Raw genomic sequence first — 13,458 nt, 5'->3', positions numbered from 1 at the left:
CTGTGAAAAGTGAGTGAAAGTTCATAAAGTATCACAATAACTTGTAACAACAAATATTGAGGGGAAAAACTTCAAAGGGGAGACAGACTGAATTATTCCAAACTAAAAGGCCTACAGATAATTCAAGGACTGTGTTAGGATCGTGCTTGGTAACCAAGAACAGTGTGAGACCAAAAATCTATCAACCAAAATTGGTGCGTCGGAAATTAGGCTTAATTAGTGGACAAAGTAATGAGGGGATGGGCTGTTCTGCCCACCACACCCTTTGTGGGGACCTTAAAGAAATACTGGAGGGAGCTTCACCATCATGGCTGCCATCCCTATTGTTTCCTGGGATCCCAGAACCTTCCTTATCCTGATACTGAAAGAGGTCCTTAATAGATTAGGCCAGAAAGAGGGAGCCAGATGACATGGCCAGCTCAGTCTGAACCACAAACACCACCTGAGATTTGAGAACTTGTCTCCTCTCCCGCCCCCAAATGTGTCCTTTTCCTTCCTATAAACATGCGGGACTCACCCCTGCGGCACCTCCTGCTGGTCATCTCAGGGAATTAGCTCTTTCATCAGAGAGCACCCTCTGCAGGCCAGTGTCCTGCTGCCCCAGTGCCCCTTTTCCCTGGGGCTGCCCCCTGGCAATACCCCCACCAGTCTCTGGGTCTCCCCTCTCTGGGGTGTCTTCCCAACCCTCTAATCCCCACCTTGCCTCAGTCTGGGCTACTGCCAGTCATCACCAAGCCTCTGCTTCCTGGGGCAGACTGCAGTGTAAAAGCCACTCATCATAGGCAAGGGGGTTCGGACCTGCTGCCTTCCTCTGTCTCCCAGTTCCTCTATGGGCCTTGGACCAGGCCCTGCAGCCTGGGGAGTTGCCAGCCTGGAGCGCCCCTGCTCCTCTGGCTCTCCCCAGCCCTGCTTCACTTCCAGTACCCTTACTGCAGGCAGCCAGGCCCTGCTCTCTCCCAGCCTGGAGAGACTATCCCTTGGGCCTCTGACTCACAGCCTTTTTATACAGGCCAGCTGTGGCGTGATTGGGGCGTGGCCCAGCTGCGGCCGCTTCCCCAGTCAGCCCAGCTTAGCAGCTCTCAGACACAACCTTCTCCCAGGGCTGATCTCAAGCCCTTTAGGGCAGGAGCGGGTGACCACCCCGCTACACTTCCTTACCTTATTTTTTATCTTTCCTATCCTCTCTCCTTTTTCCTCTGTCTAATAAGAGTCTGGTTTAGGTAGCCAAGACTGCATATTTTGAAACACTGAAAGAGGGAACTAAAGCAATGCCCTAAACAGCCTGATGTTGGAACAAGTTTGCCAGGTCTCAGAGTGGCTGAGAAGACCATGTGCTGTGCCTGTGCTTTTCCAGCAGTGAGGCTGCAAGTGAAAGTCAGCACCAGAGATAGAAACTGCATTTTCTGTTATTCTCTTCTCTCTCTGTTTGTGTGTTTGTCTTGTTTTGTGTTCTAGGAAATGGGATTGGACTTTAATAACAACAGTAACAATGAGAGCTCCAGCCCATCTCAATTAACTTCTTTTCCTCAAAAAGGACAGTTGTTAGTCTCTTAGATGGTATTAAAGATTATATCAAACAAAGGTTTTTTTCCCTATTAAAAGCTCTCTCCAGCTAAAGGGAAAGAACAGGCAATGCTGTTAAAATAAAAGCCTTATTTAATACTTTACATTTAAAATGCTTTAACTTGTTTTCCCTTTTTTTCCTATGTCTTTAATAAAAGTTTTACAAGATTTTTAATGGTGTCTTTGCCATAGTACTAAGCAGGCTATGGTCTCTTTCTATCAAACCCTGAACCTTGTTTATACTGTTGGACAGAGACTGGGTTATGTTAACACCTTTGGGCCATATATTCTATCTAAATTAATACAACACTACCCCTCCCCCCAATTAATCCCCATAGCTATAGGCTATTCCTAATTTTGGGTTAGAAGTAACGGGATAGTCTAGTCATTAAAAAGGTTGCTAGGTGTTCCTGTGACAAAGCTTTGTATGGGCATTATGAGAGGATATTCTAGATCTGTAGTGGATTATCTCCATATAAATCAATATTACCTAAATCCTTACCACATGTTTTGCATGTGCCCAATTAAAATATTTTCTTTTATACAGTATTTTAATATGAATCTTTACTTTCAGTCACATGTAAAAAATCACATAGCAACACCACCCAATTTTGGATATCTTTTTATGAACTGGGCCCCTAATTCTTTTTTAGGTCGAAAATGTGCTTTTTTGTTTCTCATACTCAAGTGAGTAAAAATATTATGGTGAGGATCATGAGCCATAAAAAATATTTTTGTGTCTTAAGATACATCAATCATACTGGCAAGATACTTTATATTCCATTAACTTCTAAGCAAATCCAGCTGAGCTAAAAATTAAAATAGAAAAATATGTATTTCTTTTAAGCTTGTTAAAAGAAAACATTTTTATTTACAAAACAAGTAATATAGGTTTTTTTGCCTTTTTATCGGGGAAGAGGATTTCTATCACAAAACTCTGAAAACAGAGAGACATAAAAATGATGTGGTTATGATGATTTAATCATACACTGCGGGGTTCTAAGCTTTCACTAGTGTTGCCAGTTGGTAAACTGCCATAACAGCAATAGGACATCTGTAACTGGCTTTACTGCGAGTATGATTTTTCCCCCCCAGTTTTATATGTAAATAATTTATGGCCTGTTCCAGTGCCCTTTGAAGTCAATGGGAGTCTTTCCAGGCCATTGGATGAGACCCGTAGGTAGGAACTAAAGGGTAGGCAATTATACAATTTTTTTTTTTTAAACTGTGTGTAGGATTGCACTGGAGACTACTAGCCATCAGGGAATCCGTGATAAAACAGCAGGGGTATAAATAACTAGGCTGTGGAGGGATAGTAATAGCATATGATAAGACTGACAAATGTTTGACAATATTTGTGGAGCAGTGAGTAAGAACAAAACATGAGCTTACAGGAAACTGCAAGTGGGGAAAATATATTAGGTAAATAACCAAGGTCCACAAAGTGTGCCAAAATATAAAAAGGCTTGATATTTAAAGGATGCTTTTTGTGAGTATGTGGTCAATTAATTGGGGATACAAATCCTACCACTCAGATGTCACAAATATGTGCTTTCTTGGTGTGGTTTGGTACTTAAGTGCCTACATAGTAGGATATCATGCAATTATCCACAAACAAGGAGACCAGTGCAGAAAATCTCCAAAAATTTAAAATTCATATGCCTGAGCCTGCGAAGGTCCATAGGTTTAGTTCTATGAAAACTGTTTGCCTCATGCATGATTTCCCTGACTTGAGATATAGTTACTGTGTCACCTATATCATGCAATATTAAATATATATTGTCAGAAGGAGAAGATTTGCTTTAGTTAATTACAACGACTTATGTTGTTGTTAATTATTTGTATTACAATAGTGCTTAGAGGCCCCAACCAAGTTTGGGAGGCCCTGTTATGCTAGGTACTGTACCTACTCCTAGTAAAAGATAATATCAGAGGGGTAGCCGTGTTAGTCTGGATCTGTAAAAAGCAACAGAGAGTCCTGTGGCACCTTTAAGGCTAACACATGTATTGGAGCATAAGCTTTCGTGGGTGAAAGCTTTCGTTGCATCCGACGAAGTGGGCATTCACCCACGAAAGCTTATGCTGCAATACATCTGTTAGCCTTAAAGGTGCCACAGGACTCTCTGTTGCTTTTTAGTAAAAGATAGTCCTTCTCCTCTTTGAGTTAACAGTTTCAATAGACAAGACAGAAAATGGTGGGAGGGGAAGTCGATGTACATCTACAGTGTAATAAAAAATCCATGATACAGAGTATCAGAGCCTGAATCAGCTGTCTTGGGCTGTGAGGCTAAAAATTGCAATGTAGACATTTGGGCTCAGGCTGAAGCTGGGGCTCTGAAACTCTCCCCACTCATTGGGTTTCAGAGCTCAGGCTTCAGCCCAAGCCCGAATGTCTATATTGCTATTTTTAGCCCCACAGCCCAAGCCCTGCAACCCAGAGTCAGCTGACCTGGACCAGCTGCAGCTGTGCTGTGGGTCTTTTATTGATGTGTAGACATACCCATAGAGGTGAAGCACCTAATTCCAATTGATTTTCAGTGGGGCCTAGGCTCCTGTGATAGAGAAGCTTTTGAAACAGGACTGAGGGTTCCAAATCTTTGAAAATTTTACCCAAAATGACTCATCCATGGTTATATAGCTAGGAATAGTCTCCTGATACATACAAAATAGGAAATGACTGCTTAGGAAGGAGTACTGCAGAAAGGGATCTAGGGATCATAGTGGATCACAAGCTAAATATGAGTCAACAGTGTAATACTGTTGCCAAAAAAGCAGACATAATTCTAGGATGTATTAGCAGGAGTGTTGTAAGCAAGACACGAGAAGTAATTCTTCCGCTCTACTCCATGCTGATTAGGCCTCCACTGGAGTATTGTGTCCAGTTCTGGGCACCACATTTTAGGAAAGATGTGGACAAATTGGAGAAAGTCCAGAGAAGAGCAACAGAAATTATTAAAGGTCTAGAAAACATGACCTACAAGGGAAGATTGGAAAAAAATGGGTTTGTTTAGTCTGGAGAAGAGAAGCCTGAAAGGGGACATAACAGTTTTCAAGTACATAAAAGGTTGTTACAAGGAGGAGGGAGAAAAATTATTCTCCCTAATCTTTGAGGATAGGACAAGAAGCAGTGGGCTTAAATTGTAGAAAGGGCGATATGGGTTAGACATTAGGAAATACTTCCTAACTGTCAGGGTGATTAAGCACTGGAATAAGTTACCCAGAGAAGTTGTGAAATCTTTTTTTAAGGTCAAGTTAGACAAACACCTGTCAGTGACGGTATAGATAATACTTAGTCCTGCCATGAGTGCAGGGGACTGGACTAGAAGACCCCTTCCAGTCCTACAAGTCTATGAGTCCCACTCCAGTGGCCTAGCCACAGGACCATGCTGCCCCTCCCCAACTGACATTAACCTAAAGTTTTAATATTAAGATCATGATGCAGGGTCCTCAACCTATGTTGTTTAAGAGCTGGGCCTTGCACCGTGAACTTAATATTGATAGACTAGTCAGACCAATGTTGGAGTGAATTTCAGTCTTTCACTTGCAGTGCCTTACCAACATCTCCTTGATGTTTAAATTTGTGGTCAGTTAGCTTGAACTCCACAGCTGATTGCAACAGCTACTGCTGCATGGGAGGGGAGAGGCAATCTCTCTGGTATTTAAAGAATAAGGCAAAATTTCTGTATGGATGTTTATAATTGCAGAAGAAACTGAAAATAATTAGTCTATTAATTAAATGGTTTCATTTGCTCATTTGAATGAAATGGCTGCTGTAAAGGTACTTTTTTGTAGAGAGAGTACAATAAAAAGAGGTTATGATTTCCCCCACCCAGTTTAAAGATGGAGCCGAAGACCAAAGGATTAAAACAGCAACAACAGCAACATAAGAAGCTACTGGCTGCCATGCTTTCCCAGGACTCTTTTGATTCTGTTCAAAGCACAGCTCCCTCAGTGACAGATGAAGATATTGACAATGAGGATGATGCAATGGAACTGCTAGGTAATTGAAAAAGTTAATTCATGCAAGTATTTTTTCCATACTGTTTCCAATGTTGTATAAAGTATAACAAGATAGAGCCAGATTCTGCTTTCTGGAATACAGATGTAAATCTGTAGATGCATAGAAGTTAATGGAGTTATTGCAGGCTTACATCAATAACTTAAAAATATATATAGGAGAGAAATACTAACTCTAAGTCTAACTAAGGGAGCACTCTAGCTGCAACAGTCCATTGTAAAATACCAAAGGTCTCAGGTGTTTAAGATAAGGTAATTTCTTTCATTTTCTCTTTCTAAAAAACATTTGAAAGCTTTCATTGATAGAGGTACAAGATACAGTGGATGAGTCTGTTTTACATGCTTTCTCTGGTTAATTTTTACCCCGTCAGATCCCAGTCCTGTCTTCAGTGGGAATTTTGTTTGAGTAGTCTAACTAGCTGCAAATAGAGGGGAAAATGTAAATTTGACTTATTGCACTGGTTTTAATTATACTTTTCCAGTAGACTGGATTGTGTTTTAAATGATATTTTAGGAATCTGTGTCCTTAGCAGGGGCACTGGAACTGCAGGCTGGGGCAGGGGGCCATGGCCCCACAACTTTTTATGTGCCTTAAGGGTGAGCGATGGGGAGAGGGGGAAGAGATGAGAGAGCAGGGGAAGCGGCCATGGTTCAGGCACCAGTGTGTGGGGGGGGGTCCCCCACTTCTAGGGAGTTTCTAGCATTCTTGGTCCTTAGTACATCCCCTCTCCCTTTCTGGAGTTATTTACTGTCAATCAAGTGAAAGAAGGGAATAATACAAGACAGTTAGTTACTCCCTTCCTTCCATTTTTTTAAATGCTCGAGCTTGAAATGGTCAAAAGGAACCATTGTCTTCAATATTTCTATATGCTTCATTTTACATAATAGACCCTTTATGAGGGATCAGAGTAGATGAATAATGTTACCTTTTAAGGATAGCTCAACCGTATATTTTAAAAGCACTATAATGAATTATTTATTTAGGAAAAAATCTGAGCTACAGAATAAAGCACAGAAAATAAAAGGACAAGCAGCACTTTATTCTATAGACTGGCTCCATGATAACATGATTGCTGTATAAATTATGTTGCAGTTACTTAGTTTTTACATTGTGCACATTGCATGGTAATTTAATGTATAATTCCCATGTACTGTAATTTCTAGTTTTGATATCACTGTACCATTTTAATTTACAAGGGAGACAGTATTAATGGGCTTGATTACCCCAGCTCAAGAAAAACAACGCAGGAATGGGCTAGGCACATTGTGGTGTTTCCACCAAATCATTCTATTGTGGATGTGGATTTTCTGCTCCATGGAATGGGTAGGTGGTGCCAGCACTTGTGTTGTGAAGGATCTGCTGAAGGGTAAGTATGAAACCTGGATAGATACAGCATATAATGAAGTAAACACTCAGAGAAACAGAAAATCCTTAAAATGAAGAACTAGATAAAGCTTTTAGCATCGGGTTGTACATTTTTGTGACTTTCCTATGGAAGGTATTTATTCTCCATTTCATATATGCTCGAACTACAGAAGCACTTTTAATTCAGGATTCTGTATTTTGTTTTAGGCATTTTTATGCATTGGTGTTTGATTGAAATACTTTATTGTTAATTATATATACACTGAAACTTCATGCATCTTGGAAGCACAAAATAAAACACAAATAAGCTGCCAAGTGGTGGGAGAAGACTTTTCTTTGGCATTCATACAGTGTTAGGTATACTTTTTTTAAAAAATATTTCTTTTCTATAATAGCCCTGTTACCTCAACAAACCTAATTCACTATTGATAGGGCCTGATCATCTTGTTAGCTGGCTTGGGAGATGCATAAACTAATCATCTTGCAGGATCGAACTGATAGAGGGAGAGTTTTGAAACAATGGTTCCATATTCCTTATACCAGCTTTCTGTTTTAATTCTCATTTTGTGTTGACAATACAAGTTTTAGATTAAATATAAATGTAGGGATTACATTGCTGCAGAATTGCTCAAACTTTGGGACTGTGAAAAAATGTCATGCTGTAAAAAGCATCTTATTTTCTTTTGAAGCTAACAGCACAGAGTTTAAATTTCTATCAGCAAACATAAGTATTTTTCATTGCTGTATTTTCCAAATCAGTGACTGTACAATAACAGGAGTGAATTTTTATATTATATAGTGTATTAATCCATTAACTGCTTTAATGCTTTTTACAAATCTAGCATAGCACCTTTCCAAGCATGGTTTTCTGCCATCACTCAGTTCCAAAACATAGTTTCATATACCTGACATATTCCCTTTACAATTCATTCTTTGTTGCTTATTCAAGCTCTTCACAAAAATTACAAAACCTTATGCCCCACAGTTTACATCTTGGAAGAACAACTTCTACTAGTAGTAATAAATTACTTAAAACAATATCCTGTTTATAATGTAGCTTTTCAGCTGGACAGTTGGTGACCAGAACAAAGGATCAGTCTTTACTCATTCAAAACTCTCATTGAAGTCTGAGAATTTTGACAGAATGAACTCTGCAGGATTTGGCTTAGACTTTCTAAATATGGATTGGCTGAGATAAAGAATATTATTGTTCAAATGTACTGGTCTTCATTTACACATGGTTAGTAAAAGTATGGGATTGTTTGTTACCCCAAGAACATACTGAAGGATCCCAGAGTAGCCCTTCTATTGCTTACTTCCAGGTTCCCAAGACGTTGGCCTATTAATCTGTTCCTGCAAGGTGAAAGGAGGGGGCCTGCCCTTGTAGAATTGCTCGGGTTTACCAAGGGTCTCCTTATGCCCTTCAGGAAGCTCTCCAGAACAGACTAGATCTGGTCACCCTTGGGAGGATACGGATACAGCCCTCCGCTCAAAGGATTGACACCGAGGCAGTACTTTTGCAAAACAAAATGTTTTCTTTATTTAGTATAACCAATCTTTTCTAATACAATTAATCTAAAGCTAAATTAAAACATAAACATAAGTCCCTTAGTACAGGTATACAAGCTAAAGTACCCAATACTGTAATGTTATACAGTTGGAATTGCTTAAGTGATTATGTTCTGCACATGGTGATCAGTCACATGCAGGATACTGACCGTAATCTTAATAAACTTTAATCTTTATACATAGTCATATAAACATACACACCACAGACACTCATCTTTATTATCCCAAGCATATACATTAATTAACCCTATTTCTATTCTATATCCTATACTATAGCTAGCATGCTGTAGGCTTCTCTTCCTCTGTTCTGTCAGGGTCCTTCTGCTCTGTCCCAGCAGCGCTGCTGCTGCTGTCACCCTGTGGTTGCTTCTTCTGATTCCTTTGCTCTTTTAGGTTTCTTCTGATCTTTTTTCTGGTTGTCCTTCTCCTGCTCCTGACTTGATTGACTTCTTCCTGCTTGCTCCATCTTTTGTTCAATTTTTGGTCTGTTCTGATTGGTTATTGTTGAGACGAATCTCAATTCTCAAGCACTTAGAACTTACTCCATATGATACTGAGTTTAAAACAAAACAAAATGTCCAACAAACTATAAACTAACAATGAGAAACATCTGAAAACTCTGGGATTTGCATAAACATCCAGATGTTGAAAACAAATGTCCCAAGCGTCACCATGATTTCTCCTACACAATTCCCTCTTCCCACGAGACTACCAGTGGTTGTTGTCTTGAGGTTTGGGAGGTACAGCTACAATGCTGCAGAGGTCTGCTGCCCTTCGTGTGGCATCTTCAGGGGTATCTTTCTCATTTTCTTTACATTCAGGGCTCCCCTGTTGCTCCTCGTTCTCTGTTTCCTTCCTTTACCAATCCCTTTCTTCCAACTGATTATTTGTCCAGGCCTTTTATTCCTTTTCTCTTTCTCTCCCCTAGCTCTGTCCCCAGTGGATTCTGTGCCTTTTGTTCTTCAAAAGATTTTGAACCCTCTTCACATGGATTTTGTCCTCAACTCTTTTACCATTTGCTCCATTTGTTCTCTGCGTTTTAGCCAATCTTTATTGTGCACAGAAACCTTCAGCATAGCACAGAGGAGTGGCTGGAGCTGTTAGAGGGCACAGCTGGCCTATCAGCAGTGGAAATCTCTAACTGGATTTCATGTTGTTCTGCACAGCAGTGAAGGCTGGCATGATAGCCCTTAGATAATTCAGCCCTTAGCATCACAGTCCTCGTTATGTTGGATTGAGATAAATGTGAAAAATTTGGACATTCCCAGTAGGACTGGGAGTTTTAGCAGCCATGCAAATAAAATGATGTATGTTCTCATGTTTTCTACATGGATAGTCTGTATTAAACCTTATACCCAGACATCCAAAACAAAATGGAGAGCTCTTCAGTTTCTATACAGATCTTTGTTAGGCTTCTAATGACAAATTGTGTGTGGAAAAAGTCATCCACTTTTGGCCGTTCTATTTGTCTAGAATTCTTCCCATCCCCCTTTTTAAAGTAGATTTCATCAGCTCTGAGCCTTTTCAGCTCACTTTTATCACAGTGGACAGTATATCACCCTAGATGCTCAAACCATTATTAATTATTAGAAAGGCCTCTCATTAGTGAAAATAAAATGCATACATTCTCAGGCTATTTGTATTGTTGTAGTTTATTTTTGTCCTTGTCATACTAGGACACCATTGTGCTAGGTACTGTGCCAATGCATAAATACACTGTGTTACCAAGGGTGATAAAAAGAATTAACAAAATACACCATTGGCTGAAAAATAACTAAGCCCCAATGCTGCACTGGTAGCCAAGTGGATGGACCCTTGTTCTTACACGGAAACCCATAGGGTCCACCTATGCAGATCCAATTGTAGGATCTGACCTTAAGGTTGGACCATAATTATTTGTGTTATTAAGGGAGGTTTAAAAAAAACCTAGTATCTGATTTTGAGAAGTTGTAAAGAGACAAGCAAGGTTGTGAAATTTGAAAGGAATTTTTATTTAAAATTCATAATTTTGGATACTTTAAGTTTTTATCTGTTCCATAGTCTACAGTAAGGAGCTTGATGTAACTAACAACTGCCATGAAATCTTTAGGCTTTTTTGCTGTTTAATGAAATAAATTAAGTGTTATGACTTGGATCAAGCAATTACTAAAGCAAATAGTGATCTTTTTATGCTAATATGGTCTGTATGTAAATGGCTAAGATGGGTAAATCAGTGGGGTCATTCATCTTTTGTTTCATGTGTAAACAGGTAAGGTGAGAGAACATCTCAAAATATAACTTTTGACCTCATATAGTATTTCACTGTAATCTTAACTATTCAATTGAATGTAGTATTATTAACACCTGGCACCAATACATTAGGTTTCAAGACTGGTGTTTAAAGGTATGCCATCCGCTTGAAATCTAGTCCATTTTTAAAAAAAGGCTAAATCTGCCACTGAGTATCTGTGTGAATATTTGAGATTTAACAACTGCCTTTTCCCATTTTTTTTTCTTTTTCCACTAATATGTAAAAAACCATTAAGGCCACAATCCTGAAAAGACCCACACACCTGGTTACTTTTATTTATTGTGAGTAGCCTCATTGATTTAAATGGGACTATGTTGGGCTAAAAGTTAAAAGTGCATACAGATTTGCTGGATTGAGGTCTCAAACAGGGGACACTAACGAGTAGCCTTATCCAAAAAGTTCATTGAATTCAATAGGAATCTTTCTATTGACTTGAGTGGGCCTTGTCTCAGGCACTAGCTGCTTATACAGGGGAGACAGTGAAAGGGACTATATACAAAGTACAATGTAAAAAAAATTGAGAAAAAGTATGTTTTCTCTATCTTTCAGTTATAGTAATCTTAAATGTTGCTTGTAATAACAGTAGGTAAATTCAGATGTACGATTAAGTTGCCTGTGTCCCTCTACTGAGTTAAGAATTCTGTCTTTTGGGTAAAAAACTGTAAGCTTTAGAATAAATGTATTTATTTAGATTGTAATTTACTGCAACATTGCAATTCACTCACTGAATCATTTCTGGGTTGATACATTAAAATGGATTGATATTGAAGTTGAATTTTCTGCAAGGTATTGGGGCGAGGGGAGGAAAAAAGGAAAAGAAGAAAATCAACAAGCTTTCTTGGTAGCTAAAGTTCTTAGATTTTCTTGAGCTGAAATGAATTATGCATGAGTTGATAAAAAGGTGGAGAACAATGAAGATGATTGATTTTCCAGAAATATAGGTTTGTTTGAAAACAAACACAAAAGCTTTTTTTTTTTTTTTTTTAAAAACATCTTTTGACAACGAAGAGTAAAATAACTGCAAGATCAGGTTGCTTCTGTACTCCTTAGATAGAAATCCTGCATCTTGGCAGGGGATTAGACTAGATGACCCATGCGGTCCCTTCTAATCCTATGATTCTAACTCAAATCCTGAATTGTATGTGCTTTCACTTTGCTTGATAGTATTCAGTTTATCTCAGGGATTTTTATAAGGCACCAATTCATGTGATATGTAAATCTCATGAGTTAATGTCAATGACTTCTCACTGGCTGTGATAGTACCAGGGATCAATGGTGGGGAGGGAGTTCTGCAGAAAAGATAATACAGCCTGAGGCTCCCCCCACTTTTTGGGGGGAGCATCACCATGATGGGGGAGGATGTGGTTCTTGCAGCCAATTCATTACTGCTCCGAGTCTCCATCCATCTCCTCACACCCCGTGAATGCTCTCCATGAGGTTGGGGGAAATGTGCAGAATTTGCATGGATACGATCTGGTTTTATACATTCAAGGGTTACTTCCTATGTCAAACTGATTCTTTCATGAAATTCCAGTCCTTGAATACTTGCCCTTTTATCACTATCTCCTTGCAGGGTTCACGCTTTTTCATCATCTCCTCTCAGCCTAAACAGATCATGCTGAATACGTTTGTACTTTTTCAAAGAAGCATTATGACATTTACCCATTTTGATACTCCTGTTTTTAAGATCTGCAGGTGAAGACTATGCATGGAAAAATGTAGATTTTGCCAGTAAGTTTCATTAAAAGATTGTCATTTTGAAGAATTTTTTTTCCTGTGAGCATATGGAATCATCTTCATTACAACTCATGTTATATGGCAAAGACCTGAAAAGTTTCAGAAATCATCAGTTAAGAGAGTTGCAGTTGTTTTCAGTTCTCAAAGTCAATTTGTTCTTTTTTTCCAGGTTAGTGGTAAAATTCAGCTTCTTAGTCTATATATTCTGGTTTTCAAGTTCTCTTTAAACTGGAATCTTTATTTCCATATACTGTGGAGGTTTGTACTGTTTTGGAACACACTTCTCTAAAATTGTTCACGACTTTCGGAAGAGATACTATTGAAGGTATTGTTCAAATTAATAAGAACTTGATTTTTTTCTATATGTCTAATACTTTTTATGTCTCAACTTTTTTTAAAGAATGTAAAGGTGCACACAGCTGGAAGATAATTCTATTTGAATTACAAAAGCTGAAATAAGTGCAGTCAAGTTTTAGGACATACAGTTACATGAAAGACCAGTGAACTTGCAATCTCTAGATGACATGACATCTCTGCATGAAATCTCTAAATGTTTTGGTTTAATTAGCTGTGGTAGCTAGTACTATTTTAAGTTTCTTTGGAGTCAATAATTTTAATTGCAATAAATAATTTGAGCTATCATCATCTAAGGTTACTGTAACACTTTCTCTAATGCTGTTGTCTTTGACAACTAGTTCAGTAACGCCTCGCTTAACATTTTAGTTTTTTTCCTGAAAAATGCGACTTTAAGCAAAAGAATGTTAAGAAAATCCAATTTCCCCATAAGAATTAATGTAAATGGGGGGGTTAGGTTCCAGGAAAATTTTTTTCACCAGACAAAAAACTCTCTCTCTCTCTCATTCATATATATATATTCACACACACACACACACACACACACACACACACACACACA

General features: G+C 38.7%; 1 protein-coding gene across 1 annotated transcript in view; it reads left to right on the top strand.

The window, feature by feature from the left end:
• C2H8orf34 (chromosome 2 C8orf34 homolog) overlaps positions 1-13,458 on the top strand; it is a 252,748-nt gene that overhangs the window by 96,142 nt on the left and 143,148 nt on the right. Inside the window, exon 7 of the mRNA XM_065397933.1 lies at positions 5,397-5,563. Coding sequence (XP_065254005.1) covers positions 5,397-5,563 — 167 coding nt within the window. The remainder of the gene's footprint in view (positions 1-5,396; positions 5,564-13,458) is intronic.

This window comes from Emys orbicularis, chromosome 2 (assembly GCF_028017835.1).
Source record: "Emys orbicularis isolate rEmyOrb1 chromosome 2, rEmyOrb1.hap1, whole genome shotgun sequence".
NCBI lineage: Eukaryota > Metazoa > Chordata > Testudines > Emydidae > Emys > Emys orbicularis.
The sequence above is the reverse complement of the archived record's forward strand: the minus strand, read 5'-3'. Positions and strand labels throughout refer to the sequence as shown.